The following is a 26,753-nucleotide window of genomic DNA, read 5'->3' on the forward strand; positions in this document are numbered from 1 at the left end:
TACACGTATGAATGTATAATCACACCTGTATGTATACTCCTGCTGTCTGCTGCCAGTGTTGTGCATCCACTGTTTTACCTCTCCACCCAAGGGAAGTTGCGAAGCTGCTTAGAATGAAAAAAGAACAGATGATTTTCTCACTTTAAGAACAACGGGCTGAGCATCACCTCAACTCTTTAAGCAGATTTACATGAATGTGCATCTTAGAAAAAACATTTGTATTGGCTGTAAATCATCTTCATTTGATTGGAAATCTAGATTATGAAGCACATTTTGGTGATTTTAGTAACAACAGTGATTTGTTGGGGGAGAAATAACCTCGCTGTTTAATATAAGGAATTCTGGCATGTAATGTAACCGACTTTGCAGGTTTCTGCCTCAGTAGCTCTAATAATTATAGAGAATGGAAATATGTTGATATCATGAAAATATTATGTAAATTAGGGAAATGTCTTATGTTAGAGTCTGAGGTGATGGAAATATGGAAATAGTGTTTTATTTGTATGTTGTATATTTAAGAAACCAAAAATGTTGTTATGAATTAACATAATTCAACGGTTTCTTCAACTATAGGCAAAACATCAGACTTTGTCCTCATGTAATGTTCAGCAAATGGACATAGCTATGTGGAAACTGTTCTCTAGAAGCAGCACACTGTGATATTTTAGACAATATTTCTCTTATAGCAGCAAATTAATGTCTGTAGTTTTAACATATTTGTGATTTTTTTTTCAAACATCCACATACTTATACATACCTACATGACTGACCCACCGCTTGTTTTTTGTCATATTGTTCTTTGTATGTACATTATGTATTTTCATTTCTATATTTGTATATAAACCCAGTGGTTGTTTAGGGCCTTTAAGGAAAACAAACACAGCTGTTTGTGTGTTTATGTGTTTGTGTATGAGTGGATTCAATTTTAGAGAAAAGTGACTCATTCTGAAAAATCTTTACGTTTCTCTGGTCAGGTCATCAAGTTACAAAGAAAAGTGATGCTTTTTGTTTATTTACCAATGTTGGGGTGATGCCTTTATGCTGAAATATAATATCAAACTTTAAACAATATTATTAAAACACATGAATATACAAAGCAATACTGTGATTACAGAATTATTATATTGCACATTATTCATCTCCACATGTTAAGTATTTCTTTAAGAACCGTACTAGTCAGAGGCGTTTTTACTCAACACAAACAGAAAGTCCACATTAAACAAAATTTAAAAAAAGTTGAACCTAAAAACTGACAAGTCAGTGACATAGTTTGAATCAGTTTCTGTTTTTAGTAAATTTACCTGCAAATACAAGTAGGAAATTATTATTCACTGCAGTACAATAATAGCCAAAAATACTGTTGTCAAGCTTGATACAGGACCCAAAGTCAAATCCTGCTGAGGTGCAAATCGCACCCAGATGTTGCCAAGAAAGAGATGAATAGGCTTCAAGCTGTTGGAAAGTGTTTCTGTTCTGTTTTTAAGGACATTTTGTGTTGCATGGATCTCCTGATGAAAAGAAGCTGTACACGCTGACCACTGGAAACATGGTCACAGCTCCCAGCAGAGATCCCAGCTGCACTACAGCCCCACACCACACGAGGGCAGCGTGGCCCTCATCCCGCAGGATCACGCCGATCATCACCTTCACATAGGACAGAGTGAGAACAAAGACAATCCAGGCCAGCACCTGTGGAGCAGGAGGTGGAGGTGAGTCTCAACATATTTCCATACTGAATCCATACTGATCATACTGATCCACTTGTGAATGAGAAGATAATGAGGGAAATCTTAAACATCACTCACAATGATGACACCACCTGAGGTATCATTAACCAGAAGTGGACATGGGCTCAGCACGGCCATGCCCATGACATAAGCTCCAACTCCAGTGCCGATCACTGTGAGCGCTGCCATCAGCAGCAGGGATCTGTGAAATGACAGACTAGGATTTCATAGCTAATTCAGGACAAACTGATTTGATTCAGTAGCTAGGTTATTTATTGTTCACATGAGGAAACATACATGACTTGAACTCCAGAAATTTGACTTTCATGTGTGTTGACAGTAAATGACCAGGAAGCCAAATTATTATTTATTAACAGCTAAAGTCTCAGCTAGTGGAGAAATAAGGTGATTAACTAACAATAAGTGATTGAAAGCTTTATTTTAGTTCCTGAATTATGAGAACCTGCTTATTTCCTATGCTTATTAATAACTGCAAGACTGTTCCATTAGGAGGAAACCCTTTTCAACTCCAAAGTAAGATTTAGATTTTCCTAACATCAGTGTAGTTTCTCAGTGCACTATATATCTTTTAAAAACAACATCGTCATCATCATGTTCTTTGCTTTTTGCCAGAATAAGAAAGTGAGAATGCACCTGCCACCTTGTCCACATTGTACAAACCTCTGCCTGAGAGAACATCTTCAGTGTATTGGTGAGCTCTGTGTGGTTCCTCACATTAAACCAACCCTGCACCACAGAACTTACCTTACAGGTAGGAACTGGGCGATGAAGCAGGCCAGGGGGTTGGACACAGCAGCCATAGTGGCAGATAAGTGGTAGGCGTTGGCCCCGTATGGCATGCATGAGTAGGACTGCACAGAGGGAAGCACCGCATTGGTCACAGCATTAGCCCAGGCCAGAATAGCGAAGATGTAAAACACCTGCATCCAGCTGTAAGCACCAGTGCCAAAGCTGCTTCTGCGTTTCTGGTTCTCAGGTCTGTACGGATCCATCATTGGCTTCTGCTCGACCCACTTCCTGTCTTTCTGAGATTTCTCTTTCACCCTGCTGGTGTATTGACTGCTGGGATGCTCGCGGGCCACAGCTGGGTGGTAGTTCAGCAGCAGGAACGCCAGCAGACACACCAGCATCATGGCACTCAGGAAGAAGAAAAACACCTCAACAGAGAAGTTTGCTGGCTGATACTGGGCCTGGAGGTCAAAGGTCAGAGAGCTGTTTGAGGAGTTCAGGGTGTGGTTTAAAGACTGAGTGCTATTTATGCACTGAACTACACCAACACCCTGGATTAAAGCCACTAAAGCAGGCAGGAGGCCGCTCACACCCTCTCCAATGTAGTAGGTGGTGAGATACTGCGGCCTGAGGCGCATCATGAAGGGCAGGAAGGTGACGGAGGAAGTGCAGTCAACAGCAGCAAGGAATAAAGTTAAGACAAGGAGGGCAACACTCCGAGGAACACCTGCCACAACAACAGTCTCATTCCAGAAGAAACCAAGCAGGAAACTGGACGCAGTGCCCAGGCTGATGATCACGTATATGACGGCCGTCTCGTTCAGGGTGCCGGGCCGGAAGTGATGCATCAGCGTGACAAACAGAGGCCCAACATTAGCCATCTGAATGATAACGGAGAGATACGAGGGCAGGTACCAGCCCTCTGGGATCTGGGGGACAATCAGAGGCAGCTCCACCCACAGGCCGTTGATGGACACCCAGGAGCCCATACCGAAGAGACACACCAGCAGGTGGGTGAGAAGTGACATGCTGCAGATGGTTTTATCTAGAAACAGTCAAAATCAGTACACTTCTCCAATGAAAACATATTATTTATTTCACCCATTGCACAAATGTTTCAGGCTGACACCTTTCTCCAGTGTGCCCAGCAATTCAAAATTTGAAGGTAATATTGTAATAACAACAAACTGCCAACCACCAATCCACCGTGCTGCCCCCAAAATTTATTATAGTTATGAAGAAAATGTTCATTCTTATTTTTTGGAATAGCTTTATCAGAGTTTCACAAACACAGCTTTCTAAAACACAGACTTTCTTTCCATTCTCTGTAATAAGTAGTTAAACAATCATTAGCTATAATTTGTGTTTAAAATGATCTTAAAATAGTGTCCCACTTTATCTAACATATTCAGGTAAAGTGGGACGGTAGCGAAAACATTTTTCTGTAAAGACAGAACAATATATTTGTTTTTTCCAGTATATTTCGGCTAGAGAGTATAAAACTTTACAGTACAGTACAGTGTACAGTACTGTGTGAATTAATTTAAAGTCCATTTACAGCCTTATTTTGGAAAAACTGAACTTACCATGTGTTTGCATGGCGCGGCCTTACTGTGACCAGAGACCACGCCCCCTCTGATGATGTCAGACCAATCAAAACCATTGTTTTGTGAAAAGACGTGTTGAAGCAAAATTTTAATATCAGTTTTGGTGAGTAGCTGTTGATTCTGGACATATTAAATAACAAGAATGCTTAAATGTCCCACTTTACCTGAATTCACCATATATTTTGATGAGAAGTATTTCTCATCAGGTACATTATATTGGGTAAAACATATAATTCAGCATGTCAGCATCTAAAGAATAAAGTTTCCAATAATAAATTAATAACAACTTCCCTATAATTGTTACTTATTTCCAGGCAATTTCAACATAATTAGAGAATTGCAGACCTGCACTGAGTAACTAACTGTCCAACTGATTTTGGCTGCTGACTTGTTGACATTTGAGCCCCTGAGGCAAAATCTTAAAGCCTCTGTAAATGAAATATCACTGGAGGTTCAACAGCAGTCCTGATTAATGCAAATGTTCCTGATTATAAAACTAAACTAATCATTGGGTTAAATACGTCATTGCAGCTGCAGAGTGAGAAATAATTTCATCAAGTAAAAATTTTTTTTTTTTTAGTTTTTCTGCAAAAAAATCTTGATGTTGAACTGGACAGATTAATGTGTCACCACAAGGGTTGATCAAAACATCCGCTAAGCACACTGTGTGACATCTTTGTTGGTTAATGTTTGTTTTCTTAAAATATCTGCCAGCTGTATCATGGACAATGTTTTATTCCCAGTCACATGGGTTGAAACTTTAAACTGTGGTGAAACTGTGATTTCAGCTGATTTCGTATGATCACAGGGAGCACAAGCACAAAGGGAACATGACCACCTACTGCACTGATGACTATTACATCGCCTAAAAAGAGATCTGATCAGTGCTTTGTTTATTGAAAAAGAAACAGCTTGCGGTGGAGCATTTGATCAGTGAGGAGAATGAGAAATATAATTCTCGGACATTTGTACAGCACGTTCCTTAGTTTAATCCTTTGTTTAATGTGGAAGCTTGAAAAAATCTCCTAGAAATGTTTAGTTAAACTCACTAAATGTGAATATTGAGCTTATGAACATTAGAATAATAGCATCAAATTATACTGTTTAAAATACAAGATTTTCAAATCAATAACCATCGTTTTCCCCTCTACACAATCAAAACATTAAAAGTTTGCATCCCTGCAGATACTCACATGCTGCTTGGTGGAGGGTTTGTAGATTTCTGCAGAGAAGGAAGACAAACTCCTGTGTAGTAAACTCTGTGTGCACCAAAGGATTAAACTGTCCGTGGGGCGAGTGGGTGTGAGAGCATGTAGCCAACCATCACATACTGTGGGTTTGGTTAACTGATCATTGTCTTAACCTTAAATACCTTCACTGTCATCACTTCAAGTATCACAGAACATCACACGTGATTTGCAGCCATTTCAACCTCCCTCCCCTTTTCTTTGCCTTGAAGCAGTTTCTGAATGAGCAAGATGCATTTAAGACTCATTAATTCTGGGGATCATGGGAGCAGAGGTGGACAAGTGTTTGGGAAGAGGGATTAGAAATCCTCCCATTTAAAAAAAAAAGAAAAAAAAGAAAAAGAAACCTACCTTAAGTGATCATTTGACAAAAACACAAATTACCAAATCATACACTTACTAAAACAAATATTTAAAGGAAACATGTTTATTTGTTTTATTTACAGTTCAATCAGAAGATCAATACCACACTCATATATCTTTGTTAATAAGATTATATATAGCCACCACCATGTTTAGCATAGATTAGCATAACATCTGTAAATGGAGGAAACTGTTAGCCTGGTTTTGTTTTTAAAGGTAACAGGTCAAAACCACCTGACCAAGAAATAATCCTTCAAAACCCAGTTTATCAGTGTTTGAGTTTCATACAGATGAAATAAAATAGTGTTAATTGAGCTTTGAGGTGTTAATATTGATGGCTTTTTAAGGTCAAGCTATTTATTGTTTCCAGTCGGTAAACTAAGGTGATGGAGGTCGACCGTTGCTTTTGTTATCGTCTCATCCAAGTTTTGACACGAAATCAAATTGTATTTCCTACAATGATCAACTATTCCTATCAAGTGTTTTTCTCTCAAGAGAAACAGAAATTTACGCAAAACACAATATAATTAATGCCATGATTCAAAATCTTTTGAGTACATTCTGCTTAATGTTCACCACCAGACATTTCATGTCACAATCAACTAAACAAAGGTCATGAAAAAAAGCAAGTGCACGTCAAATGTTTAAATATTGATGCGTTCAGATTACTGACAAACTGAAATAAACAGGATTATCACTGTAACATTAAGGTGAGATATTTTTCCTGAAAAGTTTAGTGAAGCATAGTTAATACATGTATTTCATAAAGTATCAATGCATATTAACTGTACATAATTGTTACTTCAAAGACACTAATGACAAATCCCTTGTTTATCAAAATGGTTCATTCAGTAGTAGGCCACATAAGGCTCCATTACAGCATTACCCTTACAGTTTAAAATGTAATAAAATCCAAAAATAACTGTTAAATTACATACAACGTTTGCATAACACATTTTGACAAAAACAGTTAAAGCTAAAGGAAACTCAAACTTTTAAAAACTTTTTTTTTAAATTCAACCATCATCATGCAGACATTTTATATTTTTACACAGCGGTGGCATGAAAGTGACGAATGTCACTGTATCTGTGAAATGCTTAAGGTTACCAATTACAATTTTCATAAAACTGACTCCATCTTGGATATTTGAGTTACACATACGCAATTAATTCTTATATGGAATGAAAGCAAAGAGGTAGCCAGAGCTTTGACAATAGTCACTGAAATAACAAAACTAAAGATCTGTGGTGATCGGAGTGTAGTCTGCAGCTAAGGCTAGTTATGCTTCTCCAAATAGGTTTCTGCAGACCAATGCAGTGCACAGTTTAGTTTACACCACAAATTATCGATTGTAGTGGTTTACTAATTATTAAGTGCTAAGCGTCACTGTGGTGAATCTTATTTCTGTTTCTGGAACTATTCTGTCTTCCTCAATTTCCTAAATATGAGACTGCCCCTAGTGGACATGTACATTATATCTCCAACCCATACAAACTTAAAAAAAAAAAAAACACTTGAATGGCTTTTTGGCTCCAGGAGCAACAAATTTTGTCCCTGAGTAAATCATTTCATATGATCTATGAGAAAAAAAGAATCAGTAGTTATTTGCTATTGTAAACAACATCATTATAAAATAACACACAAAGCACGTGGTTGTGTCACTGCATCATATGCATTTAACATTCCCTTGGCCACTGTGCAGCAACACAATACCCGTATTGTCAGGAAATGTTTTTACTTTCACAGCCTCAGGAGCCTCCGAGTCAGGAGAAGATGCCTCAGCAGTGGCATGACCAAGAAGAATGAGGCCAGATCTAGTGCTTTACTCAGGAACCCAAAAAAACAGGGTTAAAACTGTCTTTTTTTTCTGGTAAGGAATGAATGGGAGCTGTGTGTATAGAAAGCAGAATTCAGAAAAACATTACACATCTTGCTCCTACTAACTGCAATTATCCACACACTCCTGAGCTCTGGCAAACACGTTATAGAAATTGACTAGCGGGAACATGGTGAGTGCTCCGATAAGGGAGCCGGCTTGGATAGAGATACCGCACCACAGCAGAGCGGCGTGGCCTGCTTCGTGTAGCAAAGTCCCAATCACCACCTTCAGATACGAAAACAAGCCTGTGAAAATAATCCAGGAGATGATCTGTAAGGGACACAAACAATTAGCGGAAGTCAGAGGTGGAGACAGGAAAAAACAGTGTTGAAGATCTAGCAGAAGCCTCGTTATACTGTTTTACAATACCTAAGCCTGAAAACCAGTATTACCACTCACCACTAAAGCCACACCAGCAGTAGTTCCCAGGAGCGGTGGACAAGGGCTGAGTGCTGCTAACGCCATGAGATATGCAGCAAATACACCTCCTCCTAAGGACAATAACCCAAGACCTAAGGAGGACCTGGGAGACAAAGTAGAGCTGATCATAAGTAAAAATCGTCACACCTATCAGAGATAAAACCAGTTGTGCCACTACAAATATTTTTCAGAGTTATTAACTTCAAAGGCACTGAAATTTCAAGTATGTGTTTGACTGCTTGTTATATTTTCTAACCTGAGTACAACAAACATGGCTAGAAAACAGGCCAGAGGGTTTGCTATGTTGCCAAGGACTACAGAGAGGTGAAAGGTCATAGTGCCATAGGGCAGACAGGAGAAACTCTGCACAGACGGCAGGACCCCGTTGGTGAGGGCATTGGAGACAGCGAGCAGTGCCAGCAGGTACATGTTGTGCAGTGTCCAAAACGTCTGAGCTGGTGGTTGTTCCTCAACCTGGACCTTCTCCTCAGTCGCCAGCATCTCTCCATTGTGTAGTGGATGATCATCCTCTTGGTCCTTCATCGCTGTTGTGATGTCAGACTCCTGTGGTGGTGGGTCTTCCTGAGACTTTGTCTGCCTTTTTGTCAAAGCCAGGAAACTTAGAGCTGAAACTGACAGCATTACAAACAAGAACCAGAAGAAGTTCTGTGCAGGAAAGTTCTCCGTTAAACGCTCTGGCTTCACCGTACCATTCACAGTTTTACACTCCAGTTTACCAACACCTTGCCCCAAGGCCACAAGACAAGGGAGCAAGGCACTGAAGCCCTGTCCAATGAAGAAAGTCCGAATATACTGAGGCGGATAACGAAACATAAAAGGCAGAAATGTGACATTGGATGTACAGGAAACGAACGCTAACAAAAAGGTGAAGAGCAGGAACGGCAGCGACGTATCCTTTCCAGCTACTGTGACAGTGTGTGACCAGAACACGGCCAGAAAAGCGGACGCCACCACAGCCAGCACCTGGATGCAGTGGATGATGAGGCGTTCATTCATCCATCCTGGAGCACAGTGGTGTGTGATGGTCACTGCTATTGGACCTAAGTTCCCAAATGCTATCAGCACTGAGAGGTAGGCAGGCAGGTTCCACCCTGAAACAAGACAAAGGCTTTTTCAACAAACTTTTCACTGCATTTTTACTGTCTACTAAATTTTAATGAGAAACTTTTGTCTATCTTTGTTTGTCTCTATGTGGCCCTGTGATGGACTGGTGACCTGTCCAGGGTGTACCCCTGCCTTCCACCCGAGAGAGAGCTGGGATAGGCTCCAGCAGATCCCCGTGACCCTGAGCCAGGAAAAGCGGGTATAGAAAATGGATGGATGGATGGAACTTTTGAGAGACAAAATGCCTAATATGTGGTAGGATGTCCAAACACATGGAGACATTCATTGATAATTATCTAATGCAGTACTAATATACTGCATATTGCAAGAATATTTAAATTTCGGGCTACTTTATGCTTTTACTACAGTACTATATCAATTCAAAATATTATAGTTTTTTACTCTGCTACATTTATGAAAGTTATAGTTAGTGGTTATTTTGCAGTACAATAATTACTATGTACAATGATCACTGAGTCTCCAATTACAGAGCTCTTAATGTCTTAATTTATTTTAAAAATTGTTTGTAAAAAATAGTGACAGTAGAGTAACAATACTTCAACTGATTTTCTATGCATTTTTCGAGTATTTTCTAAAACAATAAAATTTTTCTCAATTAATTAACACTTTATTAAAGAAATTCACTTAACACTGTTATTATTCTTATTCCAGTGAACAGCTGGATAACAACTTAATTAAATAATCCCTTTTCTGCATAATGAGAAATGTTATTTTTTTAATACTTAAAGTACATTTTGCTGACCACACTTGAAATATATAACGTTACCTGTAGTTTTACTTAAACTACTGCAGTACTGTGTACTTATAATCTACTTTAAATTAGTATTTTCATAAGTTCAGAGTAGTGGATCTTACTGTTTCTTACACCTCTGGTTTTAGCATTTATATTTCTATTTTAAATGACTGTTATTGTTATAGTCGTAGCTAATTACGACATATGCTGCACATTTAGCTTTTATTTAGTTAGTAATGGAGAAACTCAAACATTAGCACCTGACTTATGCATTTCTTTAGCAAACATTACCTCCCATATGCTAATAACAGCGATATGAAGCTAAAGCCTGAATAATAAAAGAAAAGGAGCTAAATAGCGTGGCTGTGTTATAATAAAACCCTAAAACAGCGGGACAAATGTCAGATAAGATCAACTTATCTCTAGATATTAGTTTGTACCACTGACCTTCGTGCAACACATCGACAACCACCGGGAGCTCGACCCACAGGCTGTTGACAGAAACCCAGGAGCCCATGGCGAACAGAGCCATCAGCCCGTGGGTCACCGCTGCTCTGCTCCACCAGCTGCCGGACATGGTGCCGCTTTCTCCGCTGGACTTTGGCTAAAAACACCGACAATGTGCTGTTCCCCTCCAGCTCGGTAACGTCTCGGGAGCCTGAAGAATGGTGGATCTTTGCACAAAGTTCCCGCCCCTTCTGTTGCCTTTGCGTACTTCTCGTAAATTACCACGTCGCAGTTATAATACAACATCGTGGTTCGTGTATTTAAGTGACTTTTATTAACAGTAAACAAATAGTGTTTAATGCCTGTAAATTCAACAGGGAGCGTATTAAGAGACTGTTACTGAGCTATTACCAGGGCACTATTACTCTCATTTTGTTTGTACTTTGCACAGCCAGTCCTTATTCATAAATATGAAGAATGAAGTAACACCTAAATATAAGTTTTCTTGCCCGGCTGTTTGTGACAGCGGCTCTATCAGTTATTTCTTAAGTAGCTGTATAGTGAGCGAGTAGTTTATTATATACAGTCTACGGTTCATACGCTTTCTACTAGAAGTTCAGTTTTCCAAGAATCGTAAAGGCACCATCGCGACTCGTAGACGCCGTTTAATTGGTGGGTGCGTTTGTTTTGTGCTGTGCTGTTAACGGATACGGCCGGTGTCTCAAAAACGGTTGTTAATTCAGCTTTCTGTAAAAAAAAAAAAAAATCACACTGAGAGACTTTGACTTTATAATTCTTTGCTTGATATGAGTTAAGCCCTGTGTTAATGCCCTATGTCAAATCTTTTCATAGCTTCCACACAGCTAGAAAAGCAGGTGTCCTGACATGTGCAACCTATACCCTACTAGATGAAATAGCATGTGCTCATATTGGAGAGATGTGCTCATACAACATGTGCTCATTTGAAATAACAAAATCACAACGCTTTGACCTTTGACACAGTGACCTAGATTAGCCCCGCTGTCATTATTGCCAGTTTCCTTGAGCTCCAGCCAATGGCTTTATAAGCATGAACTCACTGGCTGTGCTAAAGCCTGGGATGCCACCACAGCAACCTTTCCAATCTAAGAAACAATGCTATTGTGTGGCTGAGGCAAATGCATAAAGAGCCATTAAGATGGGCCATGTTTGTAACATTGAACTCTAGTCTCTTAGCTTTCCGTTTTACTACACAGATTATTAAAGTAAATAACAACAAAGTATGAACAAAGATGTTTATTTTGATGATTGTTCCATAATATCTTTTAGATCAGGTACTGACTGACCTCAGCATTATTGTTGTCTACAGTCTTGGATAAAAAAAAAAAGGAGATTTTCTTTTTTTCTAACAAAGTTGAGACCTAGCAGTAGCAACACTGACATGCAAAGTAAGGAACTGTATCATATCAAAAACATCCGCTATAAAAACTAGCAACATTTCCAACAAATGGCATCAAAAATACAGCTTTTACAACTTTGTCGGTGGAAAATACATAATCTTACAGTCATTATAGTGTATTTCAGCTTAGTTTGCAAATACATAATCATACAAGTGAGTCACATGATTAAGACAAGTTTCTTTTCCTTGTTTTCATTTATTTAGGTCATTTATCTTTCTATGTTCCTCAAATATATGCAGTTAAAGCTCTCACATGCTGCTGTTTTCACTCTGTCCAGTTGCAACATCCATCGGTGCTTGGGGCACAGGCCTTGGTCTGGTCCTCTTAGGGGCCAAAACAAGAGAATAGCCAGGTTTAACACGAGGTAGTGAAAGCTTTAGCTTTACCACCATTTGTGTGGTGTTGGGGAAAACACAATCCAGGTGTCGGTCTGTGTTGTTGAGAATCATTTTCTGGTACAGTATCTCACATCGCAGAGCTTCCCGCTTCTCAGCTCGAGGTTTCCCATCAAAACGCAGCAATAGTTTGTCGACATCCTGCTGTGTCTTGCATGGCCCTCCGTTTCTGTTCACTGTAGCCATGATATACTCCCTATCCATGTTCTCCTCAAACTCCTCTTGACTTACCCTTCCTGTCTTTTCTCTTTTACTAGCCCTTTTCAGCTGTGGACTGCTGTCATTTTTTGGGCTCTTTTTACCGTGCCTACCAGAAGAATCATCAGAGCTGTCATCATATGAATCAGACTGGACATCATCTTCCTGAGAGCTATCTGATGACAAGGTCTTGTGTGAGGCACGTTTGGAGGATTTGTCGGGTCTTTTCTTCTCATAAGGGTATGCATGGCCAAAGGGATATTCTGCCATAAGGACAGAAAACATGCAACTTGCCATTTGCAAGCTCAAATCCGGTGAAGGGACTTGTGAAAACCTTCCTCCTGGCAGGAAATCCTTCAGGTGTTCCTCAGTGACAGCTGCAATCACCTTTATTGCTCTCTTCAAGCAAGCTCTGATTAAGTCCCTGTTCGTGTGCCACTGACCACAGTAATGAAAAACTCCATTAAAGGTTTTTTCTTGCAGTGGGAGCTGCAGAAAAACATTTGTGGCCCCTTCAGGTTCCAGCAGAGTTGAAGGATCTTTGGACCAATCAAGGAACTTTTGGTACAGGCAGAGAATGTACTGGCTGAAGAGTGAGTACTCGCCTCCACTTTTCAGAAGCTGCCAATATGGGCCAAGGATTTTGCAGTAAATGATGGCCAGAACACACACAAGGCTCTGAATCACAGGATCACTAGCATCAGCAGCAACACTCTCAAGAATGATGTTTGGGCATGTGTCGTTCAGTGACAGCAAATCAGAGAAGAAGAGAGCAATCTCTTTGTGATGGTGAATAAGACCTGCAGCAGCCTCAAAGTAGTTGTTAAATCTGTTTGACTGATTCACTGCAAGTCTGGAGGGATTATTCTTTTCCTCACAGAAAGCTACCCAGTGCCTTCTATAGTTTTGTGTATCAGGGGTGCGGGGGCTTAATATGTCACAAGCCATGTGAATGTAGCGAGAAGTGGCACTTTCTGACAGATTCACAAAGTTCCTGAATTTTGGGAGCTTGTCGCGGCCTAGTTTCTCTCCTGCTGATAGAATGATGTCTTTCTCAAAGCTCATAATGTGCTGCTCAACTGCATCGTGCACATCAACAAGGAAATTGGCATTGTAGTTTAAAAATACCACAGGAGAGGCCAGGGAAATGTCTTCACTAAAGGAGCTGAGTTTTTTATCAAACACTGCCATGGTTGGATGCTCCTTGCATGTCAGAGCGTACTGATTTTTGAGGAGGTCCAAAGAAACTTGCTTGCATGCTGTGGTTTTCCCACCGTAAACACTTGACAGCTTTTGGACTGACAGCATTGCTATGTCAAGCAGCGTCAGGGCCTCTCCTCTGTTATCTGAGGTTTCTTCTACATTGTTGGGTAAATCAAAATCCTCATCACTTTCATCATCATCGTGTTCTTTCATTACCATTTTCCTTATGACTCCTGTGTTCATTTCAGACCCCTCACCTTGCATGATTTCATAGCTCTCGCATTCCTCCTTGATTGTCACTTTTTCATAATTAAAGGTGTCGTCTCTCCTCGTGCGTTTCTTGAAAATAAATCTAGGTTCTTTTCTCGGCACCAATTCAAACGGACTCTGAAGCAGATTTTCCATTGCTGCATTCCTCCTATGTCTTCTTGTTTCACAATTGCGGCTATACAATTTTAACTTTTTTATCTTGGCTCTGAGGACTTTATATGCCTTTTGAACATCCCCATCCTTACAAAATTCAGGGTTAAAGTTCCTAAGCCAAGTAACCATGACAACAGGGGCAATTTTCTCCCTGGCAACAAAGTTGGTCAACTCAAGAATCAATCCATTTGTCACTTCAATTGATTGTGCTCGCTCTGAAAAATCCCTCATTTCCAAAAGATGTTCTCGTTCAACACCGATGCTATCACATATTGGGCCAACAAAGCTGAAGCTGACATCTGATTCCAGGAATGTCAGTCTTGCATCAATTCCAAGGCTCAATGTTGTTGCGATGCCTCTTTCAATCAAACGACGAAAATCAGCCGAGTGATGTCTGGGAAAGATTTTTTTAAGCCAATCTACTATGGCAATCCAAGGGAAATTATTATCCTCTCTCATAAGTCCTACTTGAATCAAAAGTCTGTTCTTGCATGGTGCCTGGTCGAGCTCTAAACCTTCCCCTGATTGAGGACCAATGAAATCTGCAACAAGCTTCCAAAAATATTGATCTCCTGAAAAACAGAAAGATTTTCAACCCAATTATGGCTGCTCACATTGTGATCTTAAAGCTTTTCAACAAAGCTGTTTTACTTCAAATGTGTTTGACTTACTCAGATTAGTTTCAGTTACAACAGCTTTACCACAGAGGGAATAATCTTCACCCTCGTCCATTGTGCTCCTTTGAAAGAGAGAGGTGGTAACGTCTTAATGCTCACTCAGCATCTAGAAGCAACAGAAAAAGGAAAGGGGGGGCATATACATTATAACAACATTCTTGCTTTGTTAATAGCAACACCAATCTTTGCCATTACACCAATCTTTGCTGTAAGAGCAAAAACAAATCTTGATGCAAATATTAATCCAAATGAATGAATCGATTAAACTAATGCTTTATTAGGTTACTCACAACAAGTAATAAACATTTTAATTTTCTTATAGTTTTTAGTTAAGGATCCCCATGCATATGTGGTGCTATTCAATTGTAGTGTGGTGTTTTTTGTATTTGGGAATAACTGATTTATTCGAATATAATACAATACAACAGCAGCAACCAGCATCAATCAAAAAAATCTCACAGAGTTAACCGAATGATATCAGTGGACTTGTTGAACGGCTGCTACATTAGGCTGCAGTTACCTAACTGTATAGCTTTTCAATTTTAAGCCACCTAGTGGGATTTAAGGGTCATACCACCACTGGCTATGCACCCTGTGCACATGTGCATTATTTTTCCTATTCATTTCAGATAAACACATCAGGCTTAGCTAATCCATACAGTTGGCTGTCTCTCACTATAAGCAGACCTTTGCACAACAAAAGCCTTTACGCTACATCTGCAAATCAATGCGCTACCTCTGAAAGTAAGCCTCGTTAGCACCAGCTTTACCCTGAGAAAATTCCACATACTAAACTGCAGTACGGCACGATTAATATGACAGTAGAAAAGATCTACAAGTTGCAACATTTCCAAATAATTTCAGAAGTGCAAACATGCGTTTAAAAGTATAGATCCTTACCCTGAAGCTACCGCTCCATGAGACTAATACTCGCTCCTTCTGAGCCTCAACAACACCGTGCTGGATTGGTTGAAACAATGACCTGCTCAGCGATTGGACAATTTTACAGAAGGCGGGCTCTTGTTGAGGCCTGCTCCAATCACAAATGAGAAGAGAAATGCATTTTGGGTCTGCTGAAGTGGTTTCACTTCCGGTAAACAGTGGCGGGAGGTAATGAAAAATAACAACGGGAAACATTTTTAATTTCACGAAGTACTTAAGTTTAAATGTTTGTTGTCCGCGTAGCGACAAGTGTTATGTTACATGAAGATGCATGTTGGCGCCTTGTTAGCTAGCTAGCTATCTGTTCCAAACAAAGCTAATTGAAAAGCCAGCTAACGTTAGCTAACAAACGAACGTTGCCGTTTTTATGTTATTGCATTGCTGTGTTTTTCTCTGCTTGTTTGTTTCTTCTGCCCACCCACACTGCTTCTTAACTGGAGAAATTAGGTTACTTACACAGATATAGTCTGATCTTTTACTCTTTTTTTTTTTCATTTTACTATTTTTAGATGCTGCTATGTGTGATCTGTTCTGTTGATGACCAGAAAGCAGCACATTATGGATTCTTCTGAAGCAGAAGCCCCAAGTCACAGTGAAAGAAAAGACAATTCTACACCAAGCGCTTCGGATGCATCAGGTCCAGGAGAAGTTGAACCAAAATCAAATCAGTCATCTTTAAAGAGGAGCTCTCGGGAACCAACAAATGCAAAAGCAAAGAAGCACAAAAAGGCCAGAATCTCCAGGTCTTCCCAGCTTGGATACACTGTGCATCAAGGGGAAGATATGCTCCTTGTCATATCAAGTACAACTTCTCAGTATAATAGCTCAGCCTGGACTTCTCAAAAGAAGGGAAGCAAAAAGAAGAAGTTAACTAAAAAAGGATCATTAAAGGCCAACCAGATTAAGAAAAAAAAGACAGTTCGTGCCAAGCCTACTACAAATAATCCAGTTGCAAAAACTGAAGATGACACTACTCTGTCGGTACCACAAGATGCAATAGACCACAGATGGGGTCAAAGTCTTCCTGAGGAGGTGCTTATCAATATTTTTCAGATGGTGGTCATCCAAGATGGAGCATTGCCATTTTTATGCAGGTAATAAAAATGTTTGATTTCATGTAGTTAAAGGTCAAGATGCTGATTAGTTTCATCATTTGGCATGTGCTTTGCAGACAATAGAAAACTTGCACATCACATATTACAGAACTTAAGGGGATTATTTTAAATTGTCTGCTTCGATAAAAATAAAAGAACTCAAGCAAATCTTTGCATTAGAGTAGCTGTGACCAGTTTTTCTCATTTTAACAACAAACATTGTATGAATCAATTAATTGCCTAATTGTCAGAACTGACTTTGCTATATAAATATACTAGAAAATATTTTTTTATTAATGTCACTGAAAACAGTATTAGTATAATGATATTAATTTTAACTATATCACCCAGCTCGAGTGTTGAGAAAATTTTCATTGAAGTAAATATCTTTTTTTCTGTTTTGTTTCCGGTATAGAGTGGGGAGAGTTTGTCGCCTGTGGAACGCTGCTGCTTCAAGTCCTGTTCTGTGGCGGAAAGTGACTGTAGGTCACTGCTGGGTTGCACCAGGAAAAACCCAGTTGCCTAAAACTGGGCAGAAAATAAAGGACACCTTTAACTGGCTGGTGCAAAATAGGTTTGTATTATTTGATTTAATAAAGATGTTTAACATATATAGAATATGAACTACAATTAAATTTTTGTATTTTTAATTCTGTCTTGGAAATGTCATTATAAAGTCTATTCTTATTCCCTAGATTCTCCCAGCTGCGAGACTTCTCTCTCTGTCACTGGAAAAACAATGTTAACTATGCAGTAGAGGTGAGTCATCAATACTACATACATACAGTGGCTGGTTCCATCCTCCCAAATGTAATTTTTTTGTTTTTGTCATATATAATTGTAAAATTAAGATTTTTGGGATGTTGGACTGTTGGTGGGATAAAACAGGCATTGGAATTAGTATAATGATTATTTTTTTTCTTTTTTTTTTACATTTTAAAATTAAAAAATTAATAAAGTTCTTCTTCTTCTTAAAAAATAGCAGTTTGATGTTATAGTGACTTAAATTCCTAATTGACTGTATTTAAAAAGTTTTATTTTGAAGTTACAGCCCATCTTACGATGTTTACTTTTTGCTTTTTTGGGACTCATATGCGTTTAAATATTTCCTGATAAATTAAAGGTTGTGCTTTTCCAAATGACTGTCACGTCCTGGCTCAAGGGACGCGACAAAAGAATCAATGAAACCAAGATTCTTCTAAAAGTTTAATGAAACGTGAACAACCAATGTCTAGGGGTATGCCAAAGGCATCAAATAACAGATCAAAAATACAAGTAGCTTGCTAATCGGAACACAATCCAGTCCAAGCTCAAAACAAAAGCCAATCATCTCATGCGAGGTCTCTATTGGTTTGGTCTTTTTCTCTCTCCGTCTCATGCGAAGTCTCTTAAATCCAGCATGCCCCGCCCATAACAAGGTGTACAGCATCCCGAATCACGGCTTCTCACTCCAACTTCCTGAAAGACAATCAACCACACACAACACCAAACAAGACACCAGACGGGGACCGTCACATGACAAATTCCAAATTAAACAGCTTTATTGGTACAGATATTTTGTACTTACTGTATTTTATTTGTGTCATGATACATAGGTTATGTCGCAGTCCTGCCCTCACCTCTGCTCCCTCACGCTCTCTTACTGCACAGGCCTGACAGTGGAGGCCTTCCACAGCCTTGGTCTGCACAGCCGGTCTCTACAGAGCATTAATCTCCAGCATTCAGAGGTAGGTCACAGACTGACACTATTAACATTTTTCGTTATAGAGATGTAATACACAAGTTACTAGTGTATGTTTCTTGTTAGTTTCAAGAAACATTTTGCTCTTCAGAACAGTTATGGATGCTTCTTAATATTAACTACTGTCAACGTTAAATCTGACAACTTAAGAATAAAATAGGACCTCTTAATTGTGGATAGTTGTCCATGATACCAGTGTTTCCCAGGTATGTTCTTTTTCAGCCCAGGCATCTTACATATAGAGTTGACAATCTGTAGCAAACTTGTTTTTGCTGTAGTTTCAGGTTGAGGGACTCCTGGAGTACCTTGAAAATCATGGGAGCCAGATCAAGCAAATTTGGTTCACTCATGGACAAAAGTATGACAGACTTCTGACTGCCATAACTGTAAGACCCTCTTTTAAGTATATTTTTAATATAGGCATTAGTCAAAGCCACTGAGCAGAAATACACCTTATATATATATATATATATATTTTTTTTTTCAGAGAGGATACTGTCCTGATTTGGAGTTGTTGGAGGTCAACACAAAGCTTGACAGTAAAGACTGTGAACTTCCTGTTTGCATTCAGGCACTACAGACGGCATGTCCTAAACTCAAGGTAAAAAAAAAAAAAAGTCAGTTTTCTTTGCTGATGTGAATTTTGCAGTGGTAATTGTAAGCTGATGTTTTTTCTGGCTGTATAATTTATTTACTTTGAAGGTGAAGAACTGCTAGATTAAAAAAAACTGATCAAATAATCAATATTGTTTCTCTAGAGTACATCAACAAAATAATTTTATTAGAGCTGAAACAGTTAATCAGTTTGTTAAAAAGCAAAAAAATAATCTGTAACTATTCTAATAACTGATTAAGTCATTTTTCAAGGAAATCTGCCAAACTGCTACCAGCTTTTTGAATGTGAAGGTTTTATACATTTTTTTCGACATATAAACAGAATATCTTTAGGTTTTGGGCTGTTGCTCCTACTTAACAAGACACTGGAAAATATCATGTCCTGCTCTACAAAACATGGCATTAAAATGTAAAATATGACTGACATTTTAGAAACCAAACAATGGATCAGCACTAAAAATAATCAGTAGTTACAACCAAAATTACTTTCAGCGTTCTTTTGTCAGCTTGCAGTGCATCAATATACATACGTATGGTCCATGAACCCATGAAACACCTATTGTAGATCTATTGTACTTCCTATCAGACTTTCCGGATGCTGAATGTCCGACCTCGCCATAAAGCAATACGTACTGGTGCAGATTCAACATCAGGCTTTCCATTATTGGAGGAGCTATGTATTGCAACCACGTCTTTTTCCTACTTGACCGACAAAGATCTGTGGGACATTCTCTTTGGCTCCACAAGGCTGCGGGTGCTGGACCTGCGAGGCTGTTCACGAATAACACCTTCTGGCCTCTCAGCATTACCATGTCTTGGTAAGTTTAACTCATAAGATTTATACTTTAATTTTGTTGAGTGGGTTAGTATGCTACATATTGAAAAGCTTAGTTTGGTCTTAAGTTACGGTGGTCTTAGAATTTGTTGCAGACATAGAAATACTTACTTTTACTACATTTTTTTAAATACTGTTGTAATTGTAAAGTAAATTTATTAATAAAACGCCTGTTTGAAATGTCAGTGGTCTGTTGCATTAGGATCCCATTTATAATCAATGCATCCATCTTTGTGTTTTGGCAGAGCTTGAGTGCCTGTTTTGGGGACAGTATTTCAGCAGCCATATTGGGCTGTCACCACCTAAGAAGGGACTTCACATGGTGACCCAAAAGTGGAGTCACACGTTGCAACAGCTTGACATTGCAAATCAGCTCTTTACTGAGGAGGACTTGGAGATAGCAATGAGTTATCTTGCTCAGGCAACAGAAGCAGATACCCTGCGTTCACTCAACCTGAGTGGGACAAGGATCACACCACCTGCCCTCAGGTATTTCTTATGTAATTTTCCATCTTAACTACCACTCCAAGCAATCTACTAAACTATCAACCGACACTTTTTAAGACACAATGTGGATGCAATATCACATATCTAAATTCTGGGTACTGCAGGTTTAATTTTGCCATTTTTGTAAGGATTCCATGAGGAAAAAACAATTTGTGTTTTATTTTGCAGGTTAGTCATTGGCCAAAAGACTGCTCTTAGCTACCTCAATCTTTCATCCTGTCGTTATCTACCAAGAGGAGTAAAGAGAATTTATCGTGGCCTAGAAGACATTCGCCAGCTGTTGGACAAATTAGAGTAGTTCTGATTGTGAACCAATTTTTAAGGCATACTTGAATGTCTTCAAAGATGCCTGTTTGTAACTTATGTTGTTTATCTTATTTGGGTGTTTTACCCTCAGGTGCTTTTGTAAAAACTGTTTTATGTAGATAAAACAGTACATTAAAAAGCAGTACTCCTAGAAATGTCAGATAAGAGTCAATATCACTGTGTACATGTAGCTTAAGCGATGACTTGGAAGTAATTAGACTGACAATATTTATATGAATCACCTCTGCTGTAAATCCAGACCTTCATTTACTTACATCAGCATTTTCTAATGAAATTCCAGGCAAAATTTTAAGAGATACATGTGAAATAAAAAATGTTCAACATGTAACTGTAAAGTTGATTGTATAGTTTGTTTCCACTAGAGAGTGCTGTACTCAATCAAAATTTACAGAAAGACCAAATGTGAGCTGTCTTGGTGTGTTCATACAACTGAGAACATGGTATATTCAAGTGTTCTTAAGTAAGAAGCAGAGTTTACACTTTTACAGTTGTAAATATTAGGGGGTTTTCTAGGTTTCTTGAAGGCATATATATATTGTGTGTGTGTGTGTGTATATATATATATATATATATATATTCAATTTTTAAAAGTAAAAAATTATCAAAATAATTATGCTGCATAATATTCATATTTCATGTTTATTGAACCATACGTTTAAACATTTTGAGCAAGAAGCTAAAGACTAATAAACGTGTGACTTACATGGGATGTCAAGGCAGGCTTAGCAAATGTTATCTCATGTAGTTACCTTTCACTTAGGAACATAAGACCTTTCTTTAGATATAATAAGCAAATTTCCAGCTTCTTCAGGGAAAGTAAAAGTAGACTGACCTGTCCTCCAGCCAGAAAAGCTGGACAAAACATTAAACCAGGGAAATTGAGGATCACAAATTCAAAATGTTACACAGTGCAATAATTTCCATGAATGCTGTTGCAGAAGATTAGATAAGGTGCAAGATCCAAACAGACTTAGTACCAGTAAAACATAGTCCACAAATATAAACTTTGCTCATGCAGTAACTCAAACCATAAGACCATTAAAGGTTTTTCTTTTTTTTTTCTGCAGGCTAAGGAGGAATTTTTATTTACTGGTTCAGTGCCACAGCGTTGGATTTGTGCATGCTGATTTAAATGATATAGATTGTTCTTTATGAGCAAATGTTTTAACCCCAAATTTTTTCAATATTTGCACATACACTTCTGTAGTAATAATATATTCTCTTTAGAAGAAAGATTCAAAAATTAAAAATTTCAAGAAGAATACTTAACACTAAAAAAATATGGTTAAAAAGTCAGATATTACAAATACAGGACATCAAAGAAATTTGTATTCTCCTTTCACATGTGCAAAGGAAGTAAACTCAGACCGGTGGAGGGATCGGTGATGCACCTCTCGATCAGCTGGAGATAGGTGAGGTTCTCTTTTGTGTTGGGATCAAAGAAACCTTTGGTGTCATCATCGGGGTCAGACAGAATCTGGTTCATTTCCTCATCAAAGTAACCCCTCTGGTATGCCACTTGTACAGGCACCCTGTGACTGTGCACTGGGTCAATAATTCCTCCTGTGGCAATTTGTGCTTCAAGGAGACGAATTCCATGATCTTTGACGATGAGATCTTTTTTCAAGGCTTGGAACAAAGAAATTGTGTCTCCAGTGTAGGGATCTTTGTACCCCGTCACAGCTCTTTCGGCTGAAAGCAGTTTGTTTTTCCACTCGTTGCCAACCACCCCCTGAGCCACAGCTTCCTCCACCGAAAGTTTCTTGTTCCTCACTGGGTCAATAACAAAGCCAGTGGCAGCTTGGGCCTCCAACAGAACCAGAGAGGTACCAGGAGTCAGCAGGCCTTTGTTTTTGGCTTGAAAGATGCTCAGGGTCTCTTTGGTGGACTGAAGATATACCCCTGCAATGCTATTGGTCCCCTCAAGGTACTTGCGCACTGAATCCATTTCACTCACTTCCCTGACAGTGACCTTACCAGCACTAAGATTTTTGTAAATGTCCTCATTGATGATTTTTGATTGAAGGAGCTCATTGGCAGTGACATCCTTCCTGATTCCATGAAAGTTTTGAACTTCAGTGGTTTCTGTGATTGTAGTGGTTGTGGTTTTAGTAGTTTTATTTGTATTGCTGTCCAATTGTGTTTCTGGTGGCTGGCATGTAACGAGGGATGGTGATGAGGCTGGTGTGGTCTGCTGCTGAATGATTGTGAGGATGATTTCCAAGAAGCGTTCGATGGTGATAGATCCAGACTTGTACTGCTGCACAAGCTCTCTCCTCTTCTCCTCAGTGATGTATTTGGAGTAGAGCAGATCCCACAGAGACACATTTGTTCCTTGGTATTTCCCTCCTGCTTTGGTGGTAGTTGTTGATTTCAGAATGAGTTTTGTAGCTTCATCAACAAAGAAATAAAACTCACCTTTCTTCACAATGACCAGTAAGCTAAGACCCGTAATGGGATCTATGACACACCTCTCGATCAGCTGGAGATAGGTGAGGTTTTCCTGAGTGTTGGGGTCAAAGAAACCTTTGGTGTCATCATCAGGGTCAGACAGAATCTGGTTCATTTCCTCATCAAAGTAACCCCTCTGGTATGCCACTTGTACAGGCACCCTGTGACTGTGCACTGGGTCAATAATTCCTCCTGTGGCAATTTGTGCTTCAAGGAGACGAATTCCATGATCTTTGACGATGAGATCTTTTTTCAAGGCTTGGAACAAAGAAATTGTGTCTCCAGTGTAGGGATCTTTGTACCCCGTCACAGCTCTTTCGGCTGAAAGCAGTTTGTTTTTCCACTCGTTGCCAACCACCCCCTGAGCCACAGCTTCCTCCACCGAAAGTTTCTTGTTCCTCACTGGGTCAATAACAAAGCCAGTGGCAGCTTGGGCCTCCAACAGAACCAGAGAGGTACCAGGAGTCAGCAGGCCTTTGTTTTTGGCTTGAAAGATGCTCAGGGTCTCTTTGGTGGACTGAAGATATACCCCTGCAATGCTGTTGGTCCCCTCAAGGTACTTGCGCACTGAATCCATTTCACTCACTTCCCTGACAGTGACCTTACCAGCACTAAGATTTTTGTAAATGTCCTCATTGATGATTTTTGATTGAAGGAGCTCATTGGCAGTGACATCCTTCCTGATTCCATGAAAGTTTTGAACTTCAGTGGTTTCTGTGATTGTAGTGGTTGTGGTTTTAGTAGTTTTATTTGTATTGCTGTCCAATTGTGTTTCTGGTGGCTGGCATGTAACGAGGGATGGTGATGAGGCTGGTGTGGTCTGCTGCTGAATGATTGTGAGGATGATTTCCAAGAAGCGTTCGATGGTGATAGATCCAGACTTGTACTGCTGCACAAGCTCTCTCCTCTTCTCCTCAGTGATGTATTTGGAGTAGAGCAGATCCCACAGAGACACATTTGTTCCTTGGTATTTCCCTCCTGCTTTGGTGGTAGTTGTTGATTTCAGAATGAGTTTTGTAGCTTCATCAACAAAGAAATAAAACTCACCTTTCTTCACAATGACCAGTAAGCTAAGACCCGTAATGGGATCTATGACACACCTCTCGATCAGCTGGAGATAGGTGAGGTTTTCCTGAGTGTTGGGGTCAAAGAAACCTTTGGTGTCATCATCAGGGTCAGACAGAATCTGGTTCATTTCCTCATCAAAGTAACCCCTCTGGTATGCCACTTGTACAGGCACCCTGTGACTGTGCACTGGGTCAATAATTCCTCCTGTGGCAATTTGTGCTTCAAGGAGACGAATTCCATGATCTTTGACGATGAGATCTTTTTTCAAGGCTTGGAACAAAGAAATTGTGTCTCCAGTGTAGGGATCTTTGTACCCCGTCACAGCTCTTTCGGCTGAAAGCAGTTTGTTTTTCCACTCGTTGCCAACCACCCCCTGAGCCACAGCTTCCTCCACCGAAAGTTTCTTGTTCCTCACTGGGTCAATAACAAAGCCAGTGGCAGCTTGGGCCTCCAACAGAACCAGAGAGGTACCAGGAGTCAGCAGGCCTTTGTTTTTGGCTTGAAAGATGCTCAGGGTCTCTTTGGTGGACTGAAGATATACCCCTGCAATGCTGTTGGTCCCCTCAAGGTACTTGCGCACTGAATCCATTTCACTCACTTCCCTGACAGTGACCTTACCAGCACTAAGATTTTTGTAAATGTCCTCATTGATGATTTTTGATTGAAGGAGCTCATTGGCAGTGACATCCTTCCTGATTCCATGAAAGTTTTGAACTTCAGTGGTTTCTGTGATTGTAGTGGTTGTGGTTTTAGTAGTTTTATTTGTATTGCTGTCCAATTGTGTTTCTGGTGGCTGGCATGTAACGAGGGATGGTGATGAGGCTGGTGTGGTCTGCTGCTGAATGATTGTGAGGATGATTTCCAAGAAGCGTTCGATGGTGATAGATCCAGACTTGTACTGCTGCACAAGCTCTCTCCTCTTCTCCTCAGTGATGTATTTGGAGTAGAGCAGATCCCACAGAGACACATTTGTTCCTTGGTATTTCCCTCCTGCTTTGGTGGTAGTTGTTGATTTCAGAATGAGTTTTGTAGCTTCATCAACAAAGAAATAAAACTCACCTTTCTTCACAATGACCAGTAAGCTAAGACCCGTAATGGGATCTATGACACACCTCTCGATCAGCTGGAGATAGGTGAGGTTTTCCTGAGTGTTGGGGTCAAAGAAACCTTTGGTGTCATCATCAGGGTCAGACAGAATCTGGTTCATTTCCTCATCAAAGTAACCCCTCTGGTATGCCACTTGTACAGGCACCCTGTGACTGTGCACTGGGTCAATAATTCCTCCTGTGGCAATTTGTGCTTCAAGGAGACGAATTCCATGATCTTTGACGATGAGATCTTTTTTCAAGGCTTGGAACAAAGAAATTGTGTCTCCAGTGTAGGGATCTTTGTACCCCGTCACAGCTCTTTCGGCTGAAAGCAGTTTGTTTTTCCACTCGTTGCCAACCACCCCCTGAGCCACAGCTTCCTCCACCGAAAGTTTCTTGTTCCTCACTGGGTCAATAACAAAGCCAGTGGCAGCTTGGGCCTCCAACAGAACCAGAGAGGTACCAGGAGTCAGCAGGCCTTTGTTTTTGGCTTGAAAGATGCTCAGGGTCTCTTTGGTGGACTGAAGATATACCCCTGCAATGCTGTTGGTCCCCTCAAGGTACTTGCGCACTGAATCCATTTCACTCACTTCCCTGACAGTGACCTTACCAGCACTAAGATTTTTGTAAATGTCCTCATTGATGATTTTTGATTGAAGGAGCTCATTGGCAGTGACATCCTTCCTGATTCCATGAAAGTTTTGAACTTCAGTGGTTTCTGTGATTGTAGTGGTTGTGGTTTTAGTAGTTTTATTTGTATTGCTGTCCAATTGTGTTTCTGGTGGCTGGCATGTAACGAGGGATGGTGATGAGGCTGGTGTGGTCTGCTGCTGAATGATTGTGAGGATGATTTCCAAGAAGCGTTCGATGGTGATAGATCCAGACTTGTACTGCTGCACAAGCTCTCTCCTCTTCTCCTCAGTGATGTATTTGGAGTAGAGCAGATCCCACAGAGACACATTTGTTCCTTGGTATTTCCCTCCTGCTTTGGTGGTAGTTGTTGATTTCAGAATGAGTTTTGTAGCTTCATCAACAAAGAAATAAAACTCACCTTTCTTCACAATGACCAGTAAGCTAAGACCCGTAATGGGATCTATGACACACCTCTCGATCAGCTGGAGATAGGTGAGGTTTTCCTGAGTGTTGGGGTCAAAGAAACCTTTGGTGTCATCATCAGGGTCAGACAGAATCTGGTTCATTTCCTCATCAAAGTAACCCCTCTGGTATGCCACTTGTACAGGCACCCTGTGACTGTGCACTGGGTCAATAATTCCTCCTGTGGCAATTTGTGCTTCAAGGAGACGAATTCCATGATCTTTGACGATGAGATCTTTTTCAAGGCTTGGAACAAAGAAATTGTGTCTCCAGTGTAGGGATCTTTGTACCCCGTCACAGCTCTTTCGGCTGAAAGCAGTTTGTTTTTGTCCAGC

General features: G+C 39.9%; 5 protein-coding genes across 8 annotated transcripts; 1 reads left to right on the plus strand and 4 right to left on the minus strand.

Annotated features, from left to right (window-relative positions):
• Positions 1–996: 996 nt before the first annotated feature.
• slc52a3-2a (solute carrier family 52 member 3-2a) lies at positions 997–5,434 on the minus strand. The gene is made up of 4 exons (XM_026299589.1): positions 5,278–5,434; positions 2,493–3,522; positions 1,806–1,929; positions 997–1,689 (listed from the first exon to the last, which is right to left on the minus strand). Exons 2-4 carry the CDS (start codon positions 3,503–3,505, stop codon positions 1,480–1,482), a joined length of 1,347 nt encoding a protein of 448 aa, XP_026155374.1. The 5' UTR covers positions 3,506–3,522; positions 5,278–5,434; the 3' UTR covers positions 997–1,479.
• A 1,321-nt stretch (positions 5,435–6,755) lies between these two features.
• Positions 6,756–10,557, minus strand: slc52a2 (solute carrier family 52 member 2). Its single transcript, XM_026300953.1, has 4 exons — positions 10,321–10,557; positions 8,251–9,106; positions 7,974–8,097; positions 6,756–7,844 (listed from the first exon to the last, which is right to left on the minus strand). Exons 1-4 carry the CDS (start codon positions 10,448–10,450, stop codon positions 7,635–7,637), a joined length of 1,320 nt encoding a protein of 439 aa, XP_026156738.1. The 5' UTR covers positions 10,451–10,557; the 3' UTR covers positions 6,756–7,634.
• A 1,023-nt stretch (positions 10,558–11,580) lies between these two features.
• Positions 11,581–15,607, minus strand: LOC113126966 (uncharacterized). 2 transcript variants are annotated; one of them, XM_026301128.1, is made up of 3 exons: positions 15,556–15,607; positions 14,650–14,761; positions 11,581–14,550 (listed from the first exon to the last, which is right to left on the minus strand). In XM_026301128.1, exons 2-3 carry the CDS (start codon positions 14,708–14,710, stop codon positions 12,008–12,010), a joined length of 2,604 nt encoding a protein of 867 aa, XP_026156913.1. In that variant the 5' UTR covers positions 14,711–14,761; positions 15,556–15,607; the 3' UTR covers positions 11,581–12,007. The 2 variants fall into 2 exon arrangements, with proteins under 2 accessions (XP_026156913.1, XP_026156914.1); XM_026301129.1 differs by lacking the exon at positions 15,556–15,607 and having other exon boundaries at positions 14,650–15,033.
• Positions 15,608–15,727: 120 nt separating this feature from the next.
• On the plus strand, positions 15,728–21,042 carry fbxl6 (F-box and leucine-rich repeat protein 6). 3 transcript variants are annotated; one of them, XM_026299582.1, is made up of 10 exons: positions 15,728–15,765; positions 16,107–16,691; positions 17,107–17,265; positions 17,387–17,450; positions 18,287–18,418; positions 18,711–18,818; positions 18,920–19,033; positions 19,613–19,865; positions 20,128–20,371; positions 20,558–21,042. In XM_026299582.1, exons 2-10 carry the CDS (start codon positions 16,135–16,137, stop codon positions 20,685–20,687), a joined length of 1,761 nt encoding a protein of 586 aa, XP_026155367.1. In that variant the 5' UTR covers positions 15,728–15,765; positions 16,107–16,134; the 3' UTR covers positions 20,688–21,042. The 3 variants fall into 3 exon arrangements, with proteins under 3 accessions (XP_026155367.1, XP_026155369.1, XP_026155368.1); XM_026299584.1 differs by having other exon boundaries at positions 19,634–19,865; XM_026299583.1 differs by having other exon boundaries at positions 15,759–15,807.
• Positions 21,043–21,767: 725 nt separating this feature from the next.
• eppk1 (epiplakin 1) lies at positions 21,768–26,653 on the minus strand. The gene has a single exon (XM_026299580.1). It carries the CDS (start codon positions 26,520–26,522, stop codon positions 22,056–22,058), a length of 4,467 nt encoding a protein of 1,488 aa, XP_026155365.1. The 5' UTR covers positions 26,523–26,653; the 3' UTR covers positions 21,768–22,055.
• Between the last annotated feature and the right edge of the window lie 100 nt (positions 26,654–26,753).

Source organism: Mastacembelus armatus, chromosome 11 (assembly GCF_900324485.2).
Source record: "Mastacembelus armatus chromosome 11, fMasArm1.2, whole genome shotgun sequence".
NCBI lineage: Eukaryota > Metazoa > Chordata > Actinopteri > Synbranchiformes > Mastacembelidae > Mastacembelus > Mastacembelus armatus.